This window comes from Myxine glutinosa, chromosome 3 (genome assembly GCF_964187855.1).
Source record: "Myxine glutinosa chromosome 3, kmMyxGlut1.1, whole genome shotgun sequence".
Lineage (NCBI taxonomy): Eukaryota > Metazoa > Chordata > Myxini > Myxiniformes > Myxinidae > Myxine > Myxine glutinosa.
Window position 1 is genome coordinate 29309158 of NC_136263.1, and position 26289 is coordinate 29335446.

The window sequence follows — 26289 nt, forward strand, 5'->3', positions numbered from 1 at the left end:
AAAATAATATGGCCGCCATTTTGGTTTTCTGGTGGACCTAAGACATAAGGCCTGCAGGCCTTTGCTGATTTTAAAGTGCCCGGGTTTGTTCCCATTGACTTTGTTTGGGTAGATTGTTACGATGAGGTACACCAATAAATCTATTCAATGTCGAATAAGAATTATTATTAAGGTTTAATCAAGCCTCTCAGCACGCATGGTACATGACTCCCTTAAAAATAGCGTGATGTCATTTTTGAACGGCCCCATTTTGGGTTTAACCAATCTGTGACCGTGTGATGAATCAGCTCGTTCTGATATAACCGTGGAGAGGGTGACATGCTTGAGAGGTGTCGAGTTAATCTTTGAACAGTGCATTAAATGTGTTTCCCAATCGTGCAGCTCATCTTTTAAGAGTGCTTTAAATGCGCGTTTCCCAATCGGTCCGTTACCAGATTTTGTCGCAGGTTGTGACCACAGCGCATTCTTATTCTTATTGATAAATACAGTATTCTGTTTATTCAGTTGTGTACATTATTACATGCATTTCGTTGTACGAGAATGAAATCCCATGTCCATTTTCTTATGCTACTTCCCCATGCATAGAGCTCCGTTCAGAGCTTCCAGGAACTCGAAGTGGGCATCTTCAAAGAAAATGAACCCAGGAAAATGAAAAACTGATTCGTTTTACTATAGAAATCTTGCTGGTGGGCTTGATGTAGATACACCTCAAACATTATGGAGAAAGGTTACAGATAAACATGTCCATCATGGTATTTATGCATCACTGTCCTAAACTTACTTCCTCTCCTTGAATCTAGTTTCATTTTTTTGAATACAATATCTAGGCTCATGGAAATGAGAGTGGTAACAAAGAGTAGAATGCAATGCACTGACAGTGGGGGCAGTGAGACAACATGTGGAGGCAGCAATTGGACACATGGACAGGAGGAGAAAGTGGAGTGAAGGATGCGGAGAGAAATGAGAGAGCATTAATGAGGACTGAAATGATCATGGGAACAGATGACGGAATACTGAGAAGTTCATGCCCTGCCAATTTGGAGTTTTGTGGGAGTAGTGGGATTGGACACTGAGTAAGGAGGTTGCACAAGTGGTAGGAGAAAGACGAAAAGAGTGGACGTGAGCAGTGAACCTGGATTTGGGGAGAATTTGTGGAGGGAATTAAAAAATGATGGAGCAAGACTGTACAAGAGGGCATAACCAAATAAAATAAAAACCACCGAGGACATCAATCTGTCGGCAAAGAGAGAGCAGCGGGCATTGTTTTTTTTGGCTTTTTTGTAGAAGATGCCACTAATAATGACAGCTTTGGATTTCACAATTTACAGGGGTGACAGGTGTTAAGCGGGGACACCAGGCCGTATTCCATTGAGCAACAGACAAAGGCTTGTAAGTTGGGGGAAATACAGATTTACCAAGGCAGGAGTTTGCATGACGGAGGATGCCAAATCTGAGTCTGGCTTTAGAGGTCAGCTTTGATAATATATGATCTGTCCAGAAGATTTAACTTTGAATAACTTTACATCTGGCACACTGGCAGGATGTATTGAAAATATGGTCTGGTGAGGCCCAGAGGTTTTAGAGACTGAATCTATTCCAATTGTTGATTGATGAAACAGACAGGTGACGGGACGCCACACACATCGATGAATCACCCAGCCTGTGAAACACTAGGATGACAGTTTATAGCTGTGTTCGGATTCAAAACTAGGCTAGGGTGTGTGCGTACCTCCAGGCCATCCTGCCAGCCTTCCTTGTAATATTTTGAGTACTAGTAACGGTACCCACCCTACGGGGGGGGGGGGGGGGCTTCAATTGGGAGGCCCAAATGAAAAGGCAAAATATCAGAAATTGAAGGCTTTTTAATTTTAAAGGATTCATAAAAACATCCGTTGAATCATATCACATGCAAATCATCAAAATCTAAACAGTACATGGCGCCCATTTTGAAAAAAAGATTGAATTCTGCAAAACGGAAGCGGCTGCTGCACGTCTTTCTCAGTGGCACGTTTATGTGTGAAGAGTGCGCGCCGAATCTGTAACACGAGAGTGGCCGGTACACCTGTTTCTCAGTCGCTTTGCACACGCTGTCATGTTACTTCGGAGCTGCACGTTTATATAGGAAGAGTTCGTCAGGAGTCGATCTACTCTCTCCTGGTACGTAGAATTTCAACAAAAGCCACATCACTGTTCATATCGGTAAATATTATTCATCGTGTTTGGAAAATTTGTAAAATTGGAAAACTTGGAAAAACAATACAGCCTATTTTACTCCCAGCGATCCCAGGAATACCCACCCAAAATATCGTTGCGATCGGTTGAGCCGTTTTTGCGGTACCTGTGAACGGACAGACGGACATTTGGTGAATTATAGTAAGATGCCAATATCATCGGACGGAAATGACAGATTAATTTGTGCTTATGATAATTTGATGAAAATTTAACTTGGATGACATGGAGGCTGGTGTTGGAATTGGAGGAAGATGGATCAACAATCTGAGATGTGCAGCATAATGATACCACTCTTTTGGCATAAAGTGTGGAAGAGAAGCTCTCCGCATCTCTCAATGGTGAAGAATCACAAAAAATGTTTTATATTATCCGGATCTTCACCAAAATATAACCATTTCCTCCTTGTCACATACCCAATCTGTGCACCAAATTTCGTCCGAATCCGTCCACTCCAGCATTTTTTAGAGATCTCCTGTTCACAGACAGGCAAACAGACAGAATGCGGTGAAAATGTAACCTCCATCCACCTTGGGTGGCAGAGGTAACAAAGAGGAAGCTGGTGAATGCTCTGGCATTTCCAGATGCAAAGTATGGATGTGAGTCGTGGATAGTGAAGAATAAAGAAAGGAAGAAGATTGATAGTTTTGAAATGTGGGCATGGAGGGAATGTTGACAATTCCATGGACTGCAAGAACAATAAACAAATCAGTGTTTGAAGAAATTAGACCACTATGCACATTAGAAGCACTGATGAAACTGTCATACTTTGGTTGGACACCTCGTGTGTGCAGAAAATAAATCTGGATAACTCAACCATGCTGTGTATGGTTCAGGGAAGAAGAGGAAGAGGCAGACCTTGTATGTTTTGGAATGAGTATTTATATGCTTCATGTATGTTCATTTGGACATCGATGTGTGCTTGCCCTCTAATGTGCATGGGGTGACGCAACGGGCTTGATGCTTATGGCGAAATAAGCAATGACAGGCACTTGCCACGGTCTGGTGACTTCCAGGTATGAAGTACGTTCCTTCTGGACAACCCCCAGAGGGAAACACATGTGCCTGATGGATGGGGTAAAGGATGCAACCAAGCTGTCTCCGTCAGAGCTTTGGGAAGCAGCACAGGATAGGGATGTTTGGAGACATCTGATCATGAATGCCATCAGAAGTCGGACATGATTTGACGGAACTAGATAATTGGTTATAATAATTTTTTATTTCCCACAGGTGTGCAGACCAGCGACTCTTAGCCTATGAACCACCCATGTGTAAGTACGCCCCCATTTTCTCCAATTTCCCTTAGGTGAGTACGAAACAATGCTAGAGACCATTAGGAATTATGTTATGGGTCAAACAAAGGTTACAATTGGGCCATAAAGGTGCTGGGACCAATATCACACCTCATACGTGTATCACATATCACATAGCCATGGCCAGGAGAAACCACAATATACTGTATGTTATAAAGAATTACTAAGCAGTTCACACATAATATGATTGCTGGAAAAATCAGACAGGCAATGGGATAAATCATTCATATATTCATAAAGACTCATTTAAGAACCTTTATTAGCTAAAGATCTTTGCGGCTAAGCTAGCAGCTTACGTAGAGGCCGAGCAAGTTGAAACTGCTCGGATCCGTTTGTCTGTGGGGGACGCAGTAAGCAAAGAATGCCTCAAGGATGTCGGGTTTCCTCTAAGTTTCCTTCAGTTTCCTGTTAAACAACAGGAGCAACCCCGACCAAGTTTGGTTGAGATTGGATAAGTAACAACAACAACAACAACATGCACTTTAAGGCCATTTTCCCTGCTAGAGCAGGAGTTAGCCTTGCGGTCCCTATGACAATCTTCTCCATTTTGCCCTATTTTCTGCATCTCTCCTTGTTAACCCCCTTGCCCGCATTTCTTCTTCCACCATTTTTAGCCAAGTCTTTCTCGGTCTTCCCCGTCCTCTACTTCCTTCTACATTCATTTCCATCACTCTTCTCAACCAGTCACTTTCATCCTTCCTCAACACATGACCAAACCATCTCAACCTGTTCCTCTTCACAGCATCAATCACAGGCTCTATTCCCATCATCTTTCGCAATTCATCATTTGTCTTCCTCTCTCTCAATGATACTCCGCACATCCATCGAACCATTCGCATTTCACCCTTTCCAGCCTTCGTTGCTGCTCTACGTTCATTACCCATGTCTCGCTCCCATAAATCATAACACTTCTCACACATGCAGCATACACCTTTCCCTTCAGCTTCAACGACACTCCCCTCCTCATCAGCACGCCACTCAGTTCCCGAAACTTGTTCCATGCACATCTCACTCTGGCAACCGTTGCCGAGTCTGATCCACCTTCTCCATTCAGCATGTCTCCTCGGAAGCAAACTGTTTTCACACCTTCCAGCTTCATGCCGCCTCCAAGATCCAACTCAACATTTCCTCCATCTGCAGCTCCCTCTGTGCACACCTTACACTTGAATGTAGCTGCCACACTGGTTAATGACCCTCTCAGACCACTACATTTTTGATGAACCCACTCAGCGCACATTGTGCATTGAAAGATTGGATAAGTAACGACCAAACATATCGCTGTCAGACAGACAGACACACCAGTGTGTACTGTATTTTAGTATGATGTAAAGTTTCAAATATCAGATGAGCATCTGATCCTTTTTAGGCAAGCAGAGACCATCGGTTGGATGTGGAAATGCACAGTCATATATACATTAACTTCATACATTGCTTTGCTCTTCATGATGTTATCTGTCCTCTTCATTCCATTTCTGTAATCAAATAAATAAGGCAAATGGAAAAGTTTAGAGCCGTTACTAGATACAACAGCATGGCAGTGTTGTTGTTTTTTTTATGGCAAGAGGTGTTTTTGAGGGAGGTGATTGCACCTGGCATCTCTCTCACACTTGCTTGCTTTTAACATGGCAATTGAACCCAGTGCCAAGCCCGGGGTGGGTAGCTCTTCATTAATCACAACAGGAAGTTTAAACCGAGTGTTAATTTACATTGTCCATGCAACAAAATATTGGTCTCTGTGGGAGCTGAGTGTTGGACTACTTTGGTAGAGCAGATCAAGACGGATATCATCAATTAACACTCGGTTTAAATGTTTTAATCCTCTCCCACCTCCCCCCAAGTCCTCCCGATGTCCCTGCTCTCAAATGTTGTGTTTGTGTCCTTCCCCCTCTCTTTTGTGTCCTTCCCCCTCTCTCCCCATCTTGTCTACCGCTCCCCTTGTTTTTTGTGTTTTGTGTGTCGGTTTGTCTTTTTGTGTGATTAATGTTAGCTCTTTCACGAGCCTCGATCTTGTATACAAAAAAAAAAAAAAAAAAAAAAAAAAAAAAAAAATTAAAGGTATATCAGAGTATGTTTATCACCATGAGAAATGGGGTGCAGCCAGGGCCCTTTTTTTAGGCCCCTGGATGCCAAAACCAATTTTGAACCCATAAGCATGTTACACGAGGAAGTAAGTAAATACTTGTCTTCAAAATTATATTGTGAACCAAAACACAACAGTGCCTTATGTAAGAGGTTATGTATGTGTGTGTATATACAGTCACGTGAAAAGGTAAGTACACCCCATGTAAAGTTTTGACTTTTCCAACATATTTCAAAATACAGCTATTTGATCTTCATTTTTTTTTTTTTTTTTTGTATACAAGATCGAGGCTCGTGAAAGAGCTAACAATCACACAAAAAGTCAAACCGACACACAAAACACAAAAAACAAGGGGAGCGGCAGAAAAGATGGGGAAAGGGGAAAGGACACAAACACAACATTTGAGAGCAGGGACATCGGGAGAAATGTGGGAGGGGGAGGGCTTGGGGGGAGGTGGGAGAGGTATAAGACATATGAACACTGCAAGGGCTCTGGGGTGAATTACCGGGGGTAGAAAAGATCAAGGTTTTGGATGGGGGAAGATAAGAGATGGTGGTGAACAGCTGTTTTAAAGACCTGGAGGGAGGAGTGGGATTGAAGGGAGTGGGGGAGTTTGTTCCAGAGGCGGGAGAAAAGGGGAATGAAAGAGTGAAGGTGAGCAGAGAGCCTAGATTTTGGCAGTTTAACCATAAGAGGGTTGCAGGCAGATCTTGTGCGACCTGAAGGAGTATTTGGGGGATAGAGCACAGAGAGAGCTGGGGGAGCAAGGCCGGAGAGGAGTCGGTAGAAGACAGAAAGACCACCAACCTGCCTGCGGTGAGTGAGTGAAAGGCCCTCGGACTTCATCGCAGGAGATTCCAATGATTCTGAAAGCTTTGGCCTCAACAGCGTGAAGCCGAGCTAGGTGTGAGGCAGGAGCACCAGCCCAGAGGGGGGAACAGTATTCCATTGAGCTGCGGATGAAAGCCTTGTATGTGGTGAGGAGCTCAGGTGTGCCAAGGAAGGACTTCACACGACGGAGGATGCCCAGTCGGCGACTGGCTTTGGAGGCCAGCTTGGAAATGTGGTTTTCCCAAGAAAGATCATGGCAGATAGTGAGACCCAAAAGCTTGAGCGACAGAACTTCTTGGAGAGGATTGTTGAGAAAGTAGATGGGAGGGTTTTCCAGTCGATCCTTTCAGAGGGAAGAGAGCGAGCGTGTGCGATTTCTCAGGATTGAAAGATATGTTCCAAGTGTTTGACCAGTTTGTGATTTTGTCAAGGTCTGAGGAAATGGATGAGGCTGCAGCCTGTCTGTCAAAAGGATGGGGGATGTCATATGGTGGATTCATCAGCAAAGAAAAAGAGAATTTTCCAGAGAGTTATTGAGATCATTGATGAATATTAGGAATAGGATGGGGGCCTCGAACAATGCGTTGGGGTATTCCAACCTTGACCGGGAGATGGGAAGAAAGGGCTCTGTTGGGAACCACATGTTGGTTCTGATAGTGGAGGAAATCAGTAATCAATAGGTGGAGTTAGCCATGGATTCCATAGGCAGGCAGTTTAGAGAGCAAGGCGGGATGCCAGACTGTATCGAAAGCTCGAGATATATTCAGAGAGACGGCCCCAATCTGATATTGAGGGCCTCCATCCATTGGTGGGAGAGTAGAAACAACATATCCAAGGTAAAGTGATGATGTCTGAATCCGAATGGATAATTTGAGATGAGGCTGTTGGAGAGAAAAAGAATGATTTTATGTCAAACGCGATGATGGATTCCATGACCTTGCTGATGATTGGAAGTAACCTAATTGGTCTGTAGTTAAGAGGATCGATTCTTGCACTTTTATATGTAATGCTGATGTTGACTAATTTCCAAGCATATGGAAGATGACCTCAGGTAAATGACAGGGTGAAAGGGCAGAGAGAGGAAGTGCAAGAGTAGTAGAGCAGGTTTTTTGGACACATGAGCTGATGCCATCCGGTCCAGTTGATTCTCTGGGTTTACTCAGATGCCTCTCAGATGCTTATCGGATTACTATGAAAATTCTGTATCCCTTTTGTTTCCCTACTCCTCATTTTATGTCTTTCTTCCCAAATACTGTGCTTCTACCTCCTCAACGCTATCCTATTTCTCCTCCTTGCTTCAAAAGAAAATATTATCTTTAATATCTCAGATGTCTAGATTCATTCTGAAACTTTATAAAAAGTAGAAGATAAAATTTCCTCCATTTGAGAAAGTAATAGGGAAATTGATCACAGCAATGGAATGTTGGACCCTCATGTTGCAATGTGCACTTCAAGGAAAAGCTCAGGAAGTTAACTTTATTTGGACGATAGGCCAAACTACAAACTCGTCAAAAAAGGAGATATTGGAGGCTTAAATCGTTGTTCCAGAAGCGTATCAGAAATTTAGGAAGACAAAAAAGCAGGATGGCCAATACATGTGGAGCTTGCCAGGGAGAAACAAATATTTTGAAAGATGGTGCAACTCCCAACAAGGCAGCTCAGTTGGCCGATCAGTACTCATCGACTCCCACGCTTTTCCAAGAGCTCAAGATGCATGTGTATACCCAGTCATTTTTCCAAGAAGGCAAATGACTCTTCAAAGACACAAAACCGTGTCGATGCTCCAAACTCTCAAAACAAATCTCAGCCTGATGTCTCCCACCACAACGAGTCTGGAGCAAAATCCGTTTCAAACACAAAAAACTGTGCTTGTTGGAAAATGAAGAGGCATATTTTGGCCAATTGCTGGAAATTAGACAGGAAGGACAATACCAAATCATCCCCAGTGGCACAGTGCGTTACCAAGCCATGATCACGCTCTCCTTTGTCCTCCCATTGTCATTGAAATGCATTGTCACAAGATCACCTGTGATTTGGTCTCATCAGTGAGTTTTAGGACATTCTGTGTTTGAAAATAGTTTGACTCCCGAAAGGTGAACAGTGTTCTTAATTCACCTCCAAGGACATTGCATGCTTACATTTTGATACACTGAGGATTGGTACAGCTGGGATCCCACAGAAGTTGTAATTGGCAACGTTTTTTTTTTTTTTACTCCGCCACCGAAGATGAGCGGAAGTTGTGTATTCACCCCTGTCTTTCTGTCTATTTGTCTGTAAACAGAATATCTCAAAAAGTTATGGACATATTCGGCCGAAACTTGATGGACAGTTTGCGTGTGTGAAAATGAAGAATTGTTTTCGATTTTGGTGAAGATCCAAATCGAGATTTTTAAAAAGTGATTTTTCACCACTGAGTGATAGGGGTAACACCGATATATAGCACGATATCTCAAAAGGTTATGGACGGATTCGGACAAAACCTGCTGGACACGTTGGGTATATGACAAGGTTGAATCGATTTGATTTTGGTGAAGATCCAAATCCAGATCAGATAAAAACAAGACCAAAAGTCTAACAGCGGCGTAGCTGGGCTTGTAAAATATTTTAACCACAAACACACATGATTAGCTTTTTAAACAGTCGCTAATGCTGTTTATAACATTAAAGAAAGAAATTTGGAGGAATCCCGACATCCGTGAGGCAAGTTTTACGTACAGAACTGAGGGAAGATCTACTGTAATCTAGATTATAGCCGGCGAAGCCGGTGTTGTCAATAAACGCGTACGTATTATGTCGAAAACCAGATTATGCTGTATCCTTTGGCTTGAGAATTCCGAAGCGCAATGCAGGCCGCCATCTTGCGGATGCGGAAGTATGCATAACAAATTGAACAAGCGTTATGCCTAGGTCCCCCGTCGGTGAAGTGATGCGAGTTGACAAAGTGGAAGACGCAGAAAACATGCTATGATATGATATTTCACTCACAAGGTTCAGACATACATGGAGGCGGCCATCTTGGATTTTGACGTGGCGACCCAATTTTCAAGAGCGTTCTTCCTTATGCCGAGATACATCCACACACCAGATTAGAAGTTGGTACTTCGCTTATTTTTCAAGATATTCCGCTCACAATGGTCAGGCATACATGGCGTAGTTGGTACTTCGCTTATTTTTCGTAGGCGTAGTTTGGCATAGTTGGAAGTTGGTACTTCGCTTATTTTTCAAGATATTCCGCTCACAATGGTCAGGCATACATGGCGGTGGCCATCTTGGATTTTGACGTGGCGACCCAATTTTCAATAGCGTTCTTCCTTGTGCCTAGATACACCCAAACACCAGATTAGAAGTTGGTACTTTGCTTATTTTCCAAGATATTTCACTCACAATGTTCAGATATATATATGGTGGCGGCCATCTTGGAGTTTGACATGGCGACCCAATTTAAAATAGCGTTCTTCCTTGTGCCTAGATACACCCACACACCAAATTAGAAGTTGGTACTTCGCTTACTTTTCAAGATATTCATCTCACAAGGTTCAGACATACATGGCGGCGGCCATCTTGGAATTTGACGTGGCGACCCAATTTTAAACAGCCTTCTTGCTTGTGTCTAGATACACCCACACACCAGATTAGAAGTTGGCACTTCGCTTATTTTTCAAGATATTTCGCTCACAAGGTTCAGACATATATATGGTGGCGGCCATCTTGGAGTTTGACGTGGCGACCCAATTTCCAATAGCCTTCTTCCTTATGCTGAGATACACCCACACACCAGATTAGAAGTTGGTACTTCGCTTATTTTTCAAGATATTTCACTCACAATGTTCAGATATATATATGGTGGCGGCCATCTTGGAGTTTGACGTGGCGACCCAATTTAAAATAGCGTTCTTCCTTATGCCTAGATACACCCACACACCAGATTAGAAGTTGGTACTTCGCTTATTTTTCAAGATATTCATCTCACAAGGTTCAGACATACATGGCGGCGGCCATCTTGGATTTTGACGTGGCGACCCAATTTTCAATAGCGTTCTTCCTTATGCCTAGATAAACCCACACACCAGATTAGAAGTTGGTACTTCGCTTATTTTTCAAGATATTCATCTCACAAGGTTCAGACATACATGGCATCAGACATACATGGCGGCGGCCATCTTGGATTTTGACGTGGGTTGCACCCACACACCAAATTTGAATGCGGTCCTTCGCTTATGCACGCACGCACGCCCGCATGCAAACACGCACGCACGCACGCACGGATGGACGGACACACGGACGGAGGGGAAAACCATAGTCCCCCTTTCGCTCCGCTGTGCGATGGGGGACAAAAACGTTCAATAGGAGTTTCTTTTACCCGTCTTTGTTTGATTCACAATCTTATGCACCTCTAATTGATAATTAAAATACTTTAAGACCAACCTCGGCCAGCACGGGCCTGGTTATCTTCAACGAAAAGTGTCACCAAACACAGGAACCAATGAGATTCGAGCATTTTAAAAAATATTTCTAAAACCAAATCACGCAATGGAGGCCGCCATAGACCGGATGCGGAAGTTTGCATAAAACAATTGCGAAAAAGTTCAATAGGAGTTTGTTTCATCCGTCTTTGTTTGATTCACAATCTAATGCACCTCTAATTTGTAATTAAAATACGTTAAGACCAACCTCGTTATCTTCAACGAAAATCGTCACCAAACACCGGAACCAATGAGATTCGAGCATTTGAAAAATATTTTTTTAAAGGTTATTACGCGTTTCGGAGGGTGAAAACGGCGTCAAATATTCTAAAATTGACGAAGAATTATTTTTTAGAAATCTCGCAGCCGTAGGGATAGTTTTTCACGGCCGGCAATATCCGAAGTTGAGATGGAATTCACCGAATTAATCAAGAAGTAAATTTTATCAATTTTAATCTCATCCAGAATGCAAATGGTACCTACTACACCTACTACACCTACTACACCTACTACACCGACGGTACCTACTACACCTACCCACTACCAACTACCTAGCCTACTGATGCCAATGTGATGGGTAAAATAGTGGCAAGAGGCTTTGGCTTCGCCGGCTCATTGCGGCTTTGCAGTCGGGTACTAGTACCCCACAAGGGTTGGTTACGTACCGTATTGTAGGAAGAGACGTAACGCAATCGGTTTGTTTGTGTTCGGTCTTCTACTTGTTTGTAACAATCGGTTTGTTTGTGTTTCACACTGAGTGAAAAACGTAAAGGTAAAGCATGGCGATTGTGACATACGACAGGTTCGACGATATGTTCGGCATGAACGGCATATAAATCAAAATGGCGGAGTGTGGAGAGTCGGCCGCCATAATAACATCAGACATAATCACATCACCCTGTCATGTGACCAGATCCGCAGCTCTGATTGGTATACGTTGGAAGGGATATACATACATACATACATACATACATACATACATACATACATACATACATACATACAGTCACGTGAAAAAGTAAGTACACCCCATGTAAAGTTTTGACTTTTTCAACATATTTCAACATACAGCTATTTGATCTTCATTTCAACAATATTAACAGATAAAGGTGATATAATATAACAAATATCATGACACATTTACATTTTGTAGTCCATTGTATAATTTAAATAAACATAAATGCAAATTTCGCATGTGGAAAAAGTAAGTACACCCCTAAATTTATCACTACTTCAAATACCTAAAATTAGAATCAGGTGCACCAGCTCAGGTGCAAATGATTAGAACATCGTTAGAGAGGATCTTGGAGGAACCTGTCTTATTTAAACCTCAGACATTTCGTTTGGTTTGCTCTTTCTTGTTGAAGTGGGCAGCGTCACCATGCCTAGATCAAAAGAGCTCTCTGAGGCCTTCAGAAAGAAGGTTATAGATGCCGACGAATCTGGGAAGGGATTTAAAAAGATCTCCAAACAATTTGAAATGAATCATTCGACTGTCCGGAAGTTCATCTACAAGTGGAGAAGATTCCAAACAACTGCCAACTTGTTCAGGCCAGGCCGCCCCAGCAAGTTCAGCCCGAGAGCAGACCGCAAGATGCTGAAAGAAGTCTCAAGAACCCCAGAATGTCATCACGGGACCTACAGGTAGCTCTTGCCACTGTTGATGTCAAAGTGCATGAGTCTACCATTAGAAAGAGGCTGCACAAATTTGATCTACATGGGAGGTGTGCCAGGAGGAAACCTTTGCTGTCCAGAAAGAACATCAGGGCAAGACTAAAGTTTGCCAATGAACACCTAGGCAAAGACCAGCACTTCTGGAACAATGTGCTCTGGACAGATGAGTCAAAGGTAGAACTATTTGGCCACAGTACCAGAAGACATGTTTGGCGAAAACCAAAGACAGCATTTGACCACAATAACCTGATACCAACTGTAAAGCATGGTGGTGGAAATATTCTGGTTTGGGGCAGCTTTGCTGCATCAGGGCCTGGGCAGCTCACCATCATATAATCCACTATTAATTCTTCATTGTACCAGAGGGTGCTTGAGGATAATGTGAGGCCATCTGTCGGAAGGTTGAAGCTCAACCCAAGGTGAACCTTGCAACATGACAATGACCCTAAACATACCAGTAAATCCACCAAGGAATTGCTGAAAAGAAAGAAATGGAGGGTTCTGGAATGGCCAAGTCAAAGCCCGGATCTAAATCCCATCGAGATGTTGTGGGGGGATTTGAAACGAGCTGTGCATGCAAGAAACCCCTCAAACATCGCACAGCTGAAAGAATTCTGCATGGAGGAGTGGGAAAAAATTTCTCCCAGTCGATGTCAGAGTCTGGTAGACAGTTATAAGAAACGCCTACTTGAGGCTGTTTCTGCCAAAGGGGGCAATACCACCTATTAGAGCCAAGGGTGTACTTACTTTTTCCACATGCGAAATTTGCATTTATGTTTATTTAAATTATACAATGGACAACAAAATGTAAATGTTTCATGATATTTGTTATATTATATCACCTTTATCTATCAATATTGTTGAAATGAAGATCAAATAGCTGTATGGTGAAATATGTTGAAAAAGTCAAAACTTTACATGGGGTGTACTTACTTTTTCACGTGACTGTACATACAGACATACAGACGGACAAACACTGTTCTGGACGGCTTTGCCCTATGGGCTACACCATAAAAATTTTAATATTCAGTGATTCTTCACAATTGAGTGATGGGGGCCAAAAACGATATGTAGCGCGGTATTTCAAAAGGTGGAGAACTTGTGACAAAACTTGGTGGATGAGTTGGGTAGGTGACAAGAACAAGCCGATTAGATTTTTGTTCAGGCCAAAATCCAAACCCGGCCAATCAGTGGATCCAAAACAAACTGTTCAGCGTGGTGGAGCTATGCGCTTTACCGAGTGCAGTTCTAGTTCATTACGGTTTAAATTCCAGTGCATTGTGTGTGTTATTAATATTAATTACTTTATTGGGTGTTGATTGGTGGGGGACAGGGTTACAATGTTTTGGAAAGGTGAGGGGCAGCATATCGACTGCCCCTCCTCCCTACTTATTGTTTGAAAAAGAAATATTGCGTATTCTTATAAAGGTTTACGAAGCACTTTTCCTTGCAATTGATTTAATACAATTAATGAAAAATTTGAATGAATGATTAATTACTTAGCGAATGGAATATTAATAGATCATCTGATTTTTGGGAATTGGTCACCTGAATGCTGTACGGCCCAAACAAATTATATTTTGCCACAACCACTTCACATCACGTTTGGAACCACAACACAGGTAGACTGGCACTCCGAGTGCGATAGTCGGCAACATTTGAGGGCTTGTGTAGTTACATCATTATCATCATCGTCATCATAGTCGTCGTCGTTGTCGTTGTCGCTGTCATTATCATCATCATCATCATCATCATCACAGTCATCATCATCATCACCGTCATCATCATCATCATTGTCATCACCATCATTGTCATCATCATCACAATCATCATCGTCGTCATCATCGTCGGTATTTCATCATCAGCATTATCATCATCATCAGCATCGTCATCATCACCTTCATCATCATCATCACCTTCATCATCGTCACATTCATCATCATCACCTTCATCATTGTCATCATCACCTTCATCATCGTCATCACCATCATCACCTTCTTCATCATCACCTTCATCATCGTCACCTTCATCATCATCACCTTCATCATCGTCACCTTCGTCATCATCATCATCACCACCTTCATCATCATCACCTTCATCATCATCATCACCTTCATCATCGTCGTCGTCATCATCACCATCACAGTCATCATCAGAGACATCATTGTCATTGGTATTTCTTCATCATCATCATCATCATCACCACCTTCATCATCGTCGTCGTCATCATCACCATCACAGTCATCATCAGAGACATCATTGTCATTGGTATTTCTTCATCATCATCATCATCATCATCACCTTCATCATCGTCATTGTCACCATATCATCATCACCTTCATCATCGTCACCTACATCATCATCACCTTCATCTTCGCATCATCATCATCACCTTCAACCTCATCACCTTCATCATCATCACCTTCATCATCGTCATCACCTTCATCATCATCACCTTCATCATAATCACCTTCACCATCATGACCTTCATCATCATCATCACCTTCATCATCGTCATCACCTTCATCATCATCATCACATTCATCATCATCACCTTCATCATAATCACCTTCATCATCAGCATCATCACCTTCATCATCATCACCTTCATCATAATCACCTTTATCATCAGCATCACCATCATCGTCACCTTCATCATCATCATCACATTCATCATCATCACCTTCATCATCATCACCTTCATCATCATCACCTTCATCATCGTCACCTTCATCATCATCACCCTAATCATCGTCGTCGTCCTCCTCATCATTGTCATCATCGTCGCCGACATTGTCGTCGTCATCATCATACCGTAATCATCGTCATCACCTTCATCATCATCACCTCCATCATCGTCACCTTCATCTTCGTCATCATCACCTTCACCATCATCACCCTCATCATCATCACCTTCTTCATCATAATCATCATCATCGTCACCTTCATCACCGTCATTGTCATCATATCATCATCACCTTCATCATCATCAACATCATTATCACCTTCATCATCGTCATCGTCATCGTCATCATCATCGTCATCGTCATCACCTTCATCATCGTCATCGTCACCTTCATCATCACCTTCATCATCGTCACCTTCATCATCGTCATCATCACCACCTTCATCATCATCACCTTCATCATCACCATCAGCTTCATCATCATCATCACCTTCATCAGCATCATCATCATCACCTTCATCATCATCATCACCTTCATCATCATAATCACCTTCATCATCGTCGTCATCATCACCATCACAGTCATCATCAGAGACATCATTGTCATTGGTATTTCTTCATCATCATCATCATCATCACCTTCATCATCGTCATTGTCACCATATCATCATCACCTACATCATCATCACCTTCATCTTCGCATCATCATCATCATCATCACCTTCAACCTCATCACCTTCATCATCATCATCTCCATCATCTCCATCATCGTCACCATCATCATCGTCGTCATCATCATCATATCATCATCATTATAATTATCATCATCGTCATCGTTGTCATCGCCATCGTCATCATCGGTATCGTCGTCGTCATCATCATATCATCATCATCATCATACTAAAATACGCAATTTGGTGTGGGTCTTTGGTCGATGCATTTGTTCGTTATCCAATCTCAAACAATCTTGCCAGGTGGAGCAAGTGCCCATCGTAGCTCATAAGAGGAAGGTTGTACCCCCGTACCACCCTCCCCCCCCCCCCCCCCCCCCACCCCTCTCGATTGATGTGTCTTTTCTGTCTTCAAAAAATTAGGCCCGCCTGAGGACCCCGCTGACTCCTTGCCGTATTGGCTTCGCTCCATGTGCTCGAATGTCCCCCTACTTTTCAATACTGATCTTTTTTATCAATATTTTATCAAGTATTTTATCAAAATATTATTTTATCAAAATATCTTTTTATCAAGTATTTCAATACTTGCCGACTGATCAATACTTTTCAATACTGATACTTTTCATCATACTGGTAATACTGGTAATCCCTTGGTTACCACCACAAACTTTTGATGTCCCTGAGTTGGATATTCTTCTTCCTGACCATTTTGACCAGCAGTGCCCTGCAAAAATGTGACGGCCGTGACATTATCGCCAGAATTTATTTATCGTCACATGAAGTTTTAGCATGACACATGACACTTTTTGTAAACATAAGATAATTCATGAAATCTGGATATAAAATGGTTGGAAAATTTGTCTCGTTTCTGGACCTTGTTGTATTCAGCAATTTATCCGGGTCTATAATGTTCCCTATAACGTGTATTATTATACTATCGCTCCCTAGACAAAGTGTCCAGCAAATCGACATATCTAAGGTTTGACCCCGATTATTTGGCCATGAAAGCACGCAAAGTACAATAACTCAACCGATCGTGAACATGGGTGTTTATTATTATTATTTATTTTTTAAACTGTTGCGTAGCTAAGCTCCGCCTCGGATGGATTGACGTGTTGGAGCACCACTCCGGTGCGCTCCGGCTTGACTACACCTCTGATTTGGACCTTACGTGACACAATAAATAAATTAAACAATGAAATAGTATTGATACATTTGTAGGGGGGGGGGGGGGGCGTAGAGATTAATTTAGTACAGTTAAAAATGTATAGAGTAGTATGGTCCGTGTTCGAGCAGTTAGCCAATCTAAATGTAATAAGCAGCGACATGCAGCTTAAGGATTGTGAGTTTGAATGAGCACCATATGGAGGGTGGTGCATGCATTGTATTAAATAGCTCGAGTTTAAAGTGAAGGAAATGTGTGTAAAGCATCCTGTGTCATGCATGTCATCGGGTGGGGACTGGGTGGCCTTAGAAAAGCAAAGGGGAAAAGGGACGGAGTTCTGATCATTTCCTGGGAGGGTGAGGGGGTCTTGAAGACCTCAGAGGGCGGTGTGTGGTTTGGAGCTCGAGCTCTGGGGTTTGATGCATGGAAGGAGGATGGAAAAAAGTGGGCTTCAAGAGCTTTTGGAGATCGCACCTGAGGAGAATTGTCATTATGCCAGACAGGGAGTGGGGAAAAGTTCCCTCATTTGAGAAATGTGTACTTTATTCATCCTGCCTCACCCGCTTGGTTCCTGCTCGCCTGTTCATGTTCTCCATCCCCTCCCCTGCTTTGTGGCTTCTTCAGCGCCAGCTCCTTCGACACACCACCAGAGCAAAGCCAATTAGGTTACTGTTCCCCTTCCCCGTGTGTGATTGAATCTGGTGTGAGCCCTCTTAGATTTCTCTAGATTTATTTTACCTCATTGGACTCTTACATACTTATTACTTGCAAAATCGAAGATTTTTCAAGTATATTGGTCGGTTGCATTTGTGGTTCTGTCTGTCTGTCTGTTTGTTACTTGCGGGAAAAGATTCCGGCAAGTATGTTGATCGGTTAGTTTGTCTGTCTGTCTGTCTGTTTGTTACTTGCTGGAAAAGATTCCGGCAAGTATGTTGATCGGTTGGTTTGTCTGTCTGTCTGTCTGTCTGTCTGTGCGCAGCTCTACGTCTACACTGTTGCACGTAGAATCACCAAACTTTACACACATATTTGTCTTGCCCTGGAATAGAATGTGCCCAAATTATGACGTCATCGGTCACGTGGTTCGGCCTCTATCTTGGAAAAACCGAAAAACTTTGCACCTCTATATCTCCAAAAATGCTGAATAGAAAAAATTGAGACATGGCTCATTGTAAAGAACTCTCCATGGGGAATAAAATATGTTAATGATGATGTCATCGGTCACGTGGTTCGGCCGCCATCTTGGAAAAACGGAAAAAATTTGCACCTCCATATCTCCAAATCTGCTGAATAGAAAAAATTGAGACATGGCTCATTGTAAATAACTCTCCATGGGGAATAAAATATGTTAATGATGATGTCATAGGTGCCTCCATTATGACATCATAATTCGACAAGTACAAAACTTCATCTGATCAAGGTTAAATTTATTGAGCATCATCAAGGAATAAATTAGTTTAGAAAACAAATAATGATGACGTCATCGGTCACGTGGTTTGGCCGCCATATTTGTCCAAAATGGCCGATAAAAAAGAACATTCTGGCAAGTGCTCGGTCTCTGACCGATTTTTCATCTGTTTGTCTGTCTGTGCGCAGCACTACGTCTACACCGTTGCACGTAGAATCGCCAAACTTTACACACATATTTGTCTTTCCCTGGAATAGACTGTGCCCAATTGATGACGTCATCGGTCATGTGGTTTGGTCGCCATCTTGGAAGAACCGAAAAACTTTGCACCTCTATATCTCCGAAAGTGCTGAATAGAAAAAATGAGACATGGCTCTTTGTAAAGACCTCTCCATGGGGAATAAAATATGTTAATGATGATATCATATGTGTGTCCATTATGACGTCATAATTCGACAAGTACAAAACTTCATCCGATCAAGATGAAATTTCTTGAGCATAATCTAGGAATAAATTAGTTTAAATAGATGATAGTAAACAAATAATGATGACGTCATCAGTCACGTGGTTCGGCCGCCATATTTGTCCAAAATGGCCGATTTTAAAAAAGTATATTCCGGCAAGTCCTCGGTCTCTGACCGATTTTTCATCTGTTTGTCTGTTTGGTTGTCACCGGCCTACAGGTCACAATTTTCAACCGATCTTCACGAACTTCACCAAATGGTAGAGTTGGTCAAAAGCAAAAATCATATTGTTTTTGGGGTCAAAAGGTCAAAAGGTCAACATCGGCCAAAGGTCACCAACTTTGCTAAATTTCTAAAATCCTCAATTTTCATCCGATTAACTTGAAATTTGAAGAGGACTTGCATATCTGGTCACTGAATTCAACCACCAAGTATTTTTGAGGTCAACATCGGCCAAAAGGTCAACATAGGCCAAATTTCTAAAATCCTCAATTTTCATCCAATTGACTTGAAATTTAAAGAAGACTTGCATATCTGGTGACTGAATTCAATCACCAAGTATTTTTGAGGTCAACGTCGGCCAAAAGTTCAACATAGGCCAAATTTCTAAAATCCTCAAATTTCATCCAATTGACTTGAAATTTGAAGAGGACTTGCACATCTGGACACTGAATTCAACCACCAAGTATTCCTGAGGTCAACCTAGGCCAAAAGGTCAACATAAGCCAATTTTCTAAAATCCTCAATTTTCATCCAATTGACTTGAAATTTGAAGAGGACTTACATATCTGGTCACTGAATTCAACCACCAAGTATTTTTGAGGTCAACATGGGCTAAAAGGTCAACATAGGCCAAGTTTCAAAAATCCTCAATTTTCACCCGATTGACTTGAAAATTGAACAGCATTTGCACATTGAGTCACTAAATAGGGAAACTAACTATTTTTGAGGTCAAAAGGTCAAAGGTTAACTCAAGGTCAACCTTCCAATATCATCAATTTTCATCTGAAAAATCGTCACTTTTCTTCCTATTGACCCCAGCTTTGATCAAGATTGTCAATTTTAATCTTGATGAAATGGACAATTTGCTGCATCAATGGAATATTTCTCTTGGGGGGGGGGGGGGGGGGGGGAGATTCTTGTTTATTGATTTTTACATTAAAATTTTCCTCTTCCCTCCTATTCCGTCATCAAATTTCCCACTTTCGGATTCAATCTTCCCCTGTTTTGTTGTTTTGGGAAATAAACTTGTTGGTTTTACAAGAGCTGAAGTCCTCGTGTTTCTCCTCACATTCCCGCAAGCACACAAATCCACAATAATTTGAACACATTCTGAGGGAGTTAAAGCCAGTTCGGTCCATCCGTTCAGCGTCGGTGTCAATCGGTGCGGACACAACATTATTACCCTGCGCTCACGAAGCAAAAAGTGGGGTTAAGCATTCAGGTGTGTATGTACGTGTGCCATGTACCATACGTGTCTGCATTTTAAAAATTCATTTTCTCAGCAACCGTTGGTTTGATTGACATGGAATTTTCACCGTAGGAGGGCCTCTGCCTGTAGAATATTATAATGATCATTATGATGTCATATGTCACGTGGTACAGGTGCCATCTTGGAAAATATTCGCACCTCTATATCTCTGAAACCACTCCATGGAAAAAATTTAGACCTGGCTCATTGTCAACTACTCCCCATGGGGAATAAGATATGTTAATGATGATGTCATCGGTGCCTTTGTTATGACGTCATAATTCGACAAGTACAACACTTATCCATCCGATCAGTGTATTTTCTTTCAGCAACTGTTTGTCTGATGGACACGAAATTTTCACCATCGGAGCACCTCCTCCTTTCGAATATTTTAATGATAATCATGACATCATAGGTCATGTGGTACAGGCGCCATCTTGGAAAAACCCAAAAATGTTGCACGTCTATATCTCCAAAACCGCTGCATGGAAAAAATTTAAGCATGGCTCATTGTAAAGAACTCCATGAGGGAATAGGTGTTGTTTATTGATGACGTCATTGGTGCCATAATGATGATGTCATAATTCGACAGGGACAATGCTTAGTCTGATCAGTTTGAAATGTATTGAGCGTGATCTATGCAACAATTATATTAGAGAATCTAAATTTATGATTTCATCACTCACGTGGTCTGGCAGCCATATTGGATCAAAGAAAAAAAATGTTCAAAAACAGAAGAGTCGACTCGCAACAAGTTGACTGCGCAGGGTAAGTATTCTATGCATACCATCTAGTTATAGATAATGAATTTTGCAGAATGAAAGTAGATTGAAAATAGTTAATGTTTATGTTCCCTCCACATGAACAATTGTTCTTCCACATAAAATGCACTCCCTTAAAGCGCCAGGATGTCATTTTACAGTCCGATCATCAAGTACATGAATGGAGCCCAAAACTATACAGCACGGTGACAAAAAAAAAAAATCGCATCACCGACAGAGCTATCACGTTGCCAAACACTTGCTACAGACAGGAAGGAAATTGAGTGTAAATAAATCACCTGCATTGTGGGCGAGGTGAAGAGCGTGGCGCAACGGTAGAGCTCAGCTGAAAGCTGTGCCGAGCAGCGCTGATGCGTGCGGCGCGGTATATGCGGTAGTACATGAATAACATGACGGTAGTAGGCAGATAAAAGGCAACTGCTGTCGAGTAGACGGTGTAGCCAAGGTCTTGACTGATGAGACAAATATGGTCACCGATCACATTGTTGGCCCATCCAAAGAAGGGTGGAAGAGTGATGGAGGCTGAAAGAAGCCACACTCCCAGGACCATCTTGGCCATGAGGTGCCCATTCTGCCGTGCGGGGTACGTTAGAGGCCTGGTGATGCTCAAATACCTGGAATGACATGGGGGGAGGCAGGTAGAGCAAAGAATCAGGTGTTAAGAATAATGAATGATTGTTTTTCTTCTATTTGTAAGTCAAGGCCCAGGATAAGACTAAATCCAAAACATATTGGTTGTGGGGCTACAAACCAACAGGATTTGAACGTTTTGCTGATGTAATTTTTATAAGCCTCGACTTTGTTAAAAAAAAAAAAAAAACTGAGCAATGCGTTGTGATGCTACACTGATGCTTCTCCTGGAATTGTGATTTCGCACATGGATCATGGAAAATATTGAGAAAAATATGATGGCATGTCAATGAAGTGAGAAACAGGCAGACAAGGGACAAATAGACAACTCCAAAGTGAGCAGGTAAGCAGCAGGCAGATAGTGTATGTTAGTACGTAACAAGGATAGTCATTACATTTCATTTAGTGTGGCATCATCATGGGAGGTGAACGACTCCATCGAGCCAAATAAACTTGCTTCCTCACCAGGAAGGGTCTTAATGAGGTAATTAGATGCATCCCTATACCATTCTCCAACTGAAACGTCAAGTTGAAATATACTCAGGATTCCATCGCTTTGTCTTCTCTTCAAGATCATATCGCTCGATCCTATTTGTCCTTCCATCATTAATCTGCTACTTGAATAGGTATCCATATTTTAGGTTATTTCCAACCTTGTTTAATTGGGCATCTCGTGGTTATTTGTAATTAATCTTCTCCATTTGTCATTTTGTTTGATTGTCATTAGTTGTGTAAAGCAATCAATAGTTTACAAGTGAGTAAATATATATATATATATATATATATATATATATATATATATATATATATATATATAGTATATATATATATATATATAGTATATATATATATATATACACACTTTTTTTTTTTAATAAACAGGAAGTAAATTCCTGCATAGGGCTAGTGTGAAAAAATTCAGACTCAAACCAGGACTCGACCCACAGACTATACTATACCCACGGACTTAATCACTTATGTGGTGACAGCCCACTGAGCTATTGAGTTCTTTATTTTATTTATTTATTTTTGTATACAAGCTCGAGCCTAACATTAATGTAAGAGCTAACATTAATGACAAAAAAAAAAAAACGGACACATAAGACAAAATAAAGGGAATGGGAGACAAGATGGGGAGAGAGGGGGAAGCACACAAGTACAAAATTCGAGAGCAGGGACATCGGGAGATCTGTGGGAGGGAGAGGGCTTGGGGGAGGGGGCATGGGAAGGGGGGTGGGGGTTGGGAGAGGTAAAAAAAAAAAACACAAGGACACTGCAAGGACTTCCAGGAAAGAAGTCGGTATTTCAAAAAAGTGGCTCGGGGTGAATTAACGGGGGAAGAAAAGATCAAGGTTTTGGATGGGGGAAGATAAGAGATGGTGGTGAACAGCTGTTTTAAAGACCTGGAGGGATGAGTGGGATTGAATAGAGTGAGGGAGGTTGTTCCAGAGGTGGGAGAAAAGAGGAATGAAAGAATGAAAAAAGAGTGAGTCTTCGGGATATCCTCAGAAATTTCTCACACTAACACTGCAAGCTATATAATGGCTGATGTCTTACGTGCCTGCTCGGCAGACCCTGGATGTGAGTGCATGTATGTATGTAAGTTTGTGAAACTGCATTGAATATATATATATATATATATATATATATATTGTTACGGTTTTTAGAACCTTCACTTGTAAAATAATAAGCCTTGTAAATAATTCCCTGTAAATATCCCCATCTCCCAAAGGTCAAAGATCGCACCCTAGATAGGCCACAAGCAACACGTAGGACACCATAGAAACCTCTTCAGTTATGTCCTTAATATGTGTTTAGTTAAGGCTGTGTTTCCAATAGTTTGACTCTGCGTTGCATTAATCAAATAACCTAGGCCCCTTTTACCAATCCCATTCATTTCATAGCCTCCCTCCAAATTGTGTTCCTTGGCTTGCCAGTCGCATTCGCTGCCTGGCTCAAGACGCCATTACGCACGCGGTCACACTGGAGAAGAAGGGGGAGGAGCGCCAGGAACGTAGGCGTGGCCCCATCAACGCGTCACGAAGGGAGGTACTGATGAACCCTCGCGACCAATCCGGGCCGAGGCGTGTTCACCGGTAGGCGGAGCGAAGCGGACGCGGCTTGATACGCGAGGCATGTAATAAAAGCGCCGCCGCGGACTACTTCCAGAGAGGAGAGGAGAGGAGCCGCAGACGAACAAGCAGATGAGCCAGAGAGAGCCACGGAAGCAAGCGGCAGAGAGAGAGCCTCTGAGATTGACCGGCAGAGCGGCAGAGATTTGAATTACGTACGCGGCGTACCAGCTTTCCCCCGCTATATAATTGTCCGGTCGCGTTCAACGACACACGGAGCTGTTTGCCGGGTTTCGCCTCGAACCCAAAGCGTGGACCGGAGCACGAGCTTGGAGCCAGACCTCGACGCCTACCATCTGCATGAACCTTCTCTTCCTTCCCACCACTAACCTTTCGTGTAAGTCTGTTCGTATTGTCTTGGGAGTGTTATATAAGACTGTATAAGGCTGCCCTGTGTTACTGCTTCTTCCTCTTCAACTGTACATTACCTTTCGTTTCCTCTTCTAGTACTGTATAATAAATTCTGTGTTCTTCCTTTCACTTTGGTTTCTTCTCCATTCGATCGCCTTAGTCTGTTTCCTTCAATTGAATATACGTGGCACGATTTGGCCAACGCTCAGGATCGGGTTAGTGTTTGCTAACGGCTCGGATTCCGGAATGCTAACCGTTCGGCAAACTCCATCTTGTCCGGGTCCGAGCAGGGGATTATGTCCCTGCTTTGCGGAGGGATTGGCAAAGGTATTTGGGAACCCATTGACCAATCACCCTGGCCAATCTCGCCCGCAAAGGAGCGTTATAGTTTCCAGGAACGGAGACGGCCAGCTTAAAAGACAAGGGGACTAACCCCCCCTTGGTAACGGGAGTGCCGTACCCTGAATCCGCAACAATATATATATATATGCACAATGTTACCAAAAGTATTGGGACTACACCCAAGCCAGACATAAATGATTGTGAATTAATAGGCCTGAATATCAACATACTATCCCAAAATCTTAGGTAGTATAATGTGTACATTGCTTTTTATAACTGAGACAAAGTACAGCTACAAATATCAAATTTATGTACACGGTAACTTAGTATGTACGTAATCATTTTCTAAGGCCACACAGAAACTCGGCTGATTGTTCATGTGTGATTAAATTTCCTTTCAATATTTCTCACGGTTTCATTAATGGATGTCATGTCTGGTTAAAGAATAACTTGTCGGGACAAATGTTCAAAAAGCGTAGATATCAAAAATTGGCAAAAAAAAAAAAATCACAAAAAATAACCGACTTGAGATTTTATTTGAGAACAATGGTTCGGACATTTCCACTAGAGTTGCCTTCAACCGGCACTAAGGAGGACACCTTTGCCAAGCCTTAATATACCCCTTGAGGGTTGAGGTGAAGGGCAAAGATGTGAAGCGGGGGGAAAACCTTGTGTGGGAAGCTTGGAGAAGAAAGGAAAGACTAATCCTCCGTCGATCCGAGAATTAAATTGGAAAATCATACCAACTCAGTCTACAATGTCTTTGTCTGTAGCTCAATGGAGTACTGCTCTCTGGTATGGGCTGGCACTCCAGCTTAACATCTATCTTCCCTGGAATCCATGGAATCTAAAACTCTCATCGTAATTGGAATCTTCTGCAATGAGGCTAAATATCAAAATCTGTTGCTCTCACATCACAAGGTCGGTGGTCTCTCTGTTTCCCATTGTCTATTCTCCAACATTGTTCCCTCTGTTCGCTCAGGCCTCCGGCTTTCAAAACCAACTGCAAAATGCACACATTCTTCCAATAACGCAATCCTGCTTAAATTTCCAAAATCCAGGCTGACTGTTCACCCTAACTTCTTCGTTCATCGCTTCCCTCATCTCTGGAACTGCTTCACAGACGCTGTTCTGTCTCACTATTCCCTTCAGGGTTTCAGGCAAGCAGTGCTCTGACATGTCTTGTCATCTCCAACTCTGTCACATGATCTTTATTATCCCCAGTAGCCTTTCCCAACCCAACTATCTTACTTGCTTGTTGCAGCATTTGCTCCCTCTCCTCTCTTACTCTTCCATTGACGTTTGTCCCATTGTCAGTTCTACCTTGTTCTTCCTCGAGTCTCAATCCTGTTAAAAAAGGTCGATATGGTAAAAATGTCAGATAGCTCAGCTTTAGAAAACCTTGCATCTTATTGCACTTCTGTACCTTCCACAAGTTGTGTGATTTCTGTACGTTTTGAACACAGTCTGGTAAGTGGCAAGTACTTTTCATTTCATTTCATAAACTTTAAACACTGAAGACTTACTCCGATTGTTATGTCCTGTTATTACATTGATGATGTAAATGCTCATGTGATCTTGGACAACCGCCTCCTTG

General features: G+C 42.2%; 1 protein-coding gene across 1 annotated transcript in view; it reads right to left on the bottom strand.

The window, feature by feature from the left end:
- The window catches only part of HTR7 (5-hydroxytryptamine receptor 7), a 216231-nt gene that overhangs the window by 80663 nt on the left and 109279 nt on the right, over positions 1 to 26289 (bottom strand). Inside the window, exon 3 of the mRNA XM_068111162.2 lies at positions 21516 to 21851. Coding sequence (XP_067967263.2) covers positions 21516 to 21851 — 336 coding nt within the window. The remainder of the gene's footprint in view (positions 1 to 21515; positions 21852 to 26289) is intronic.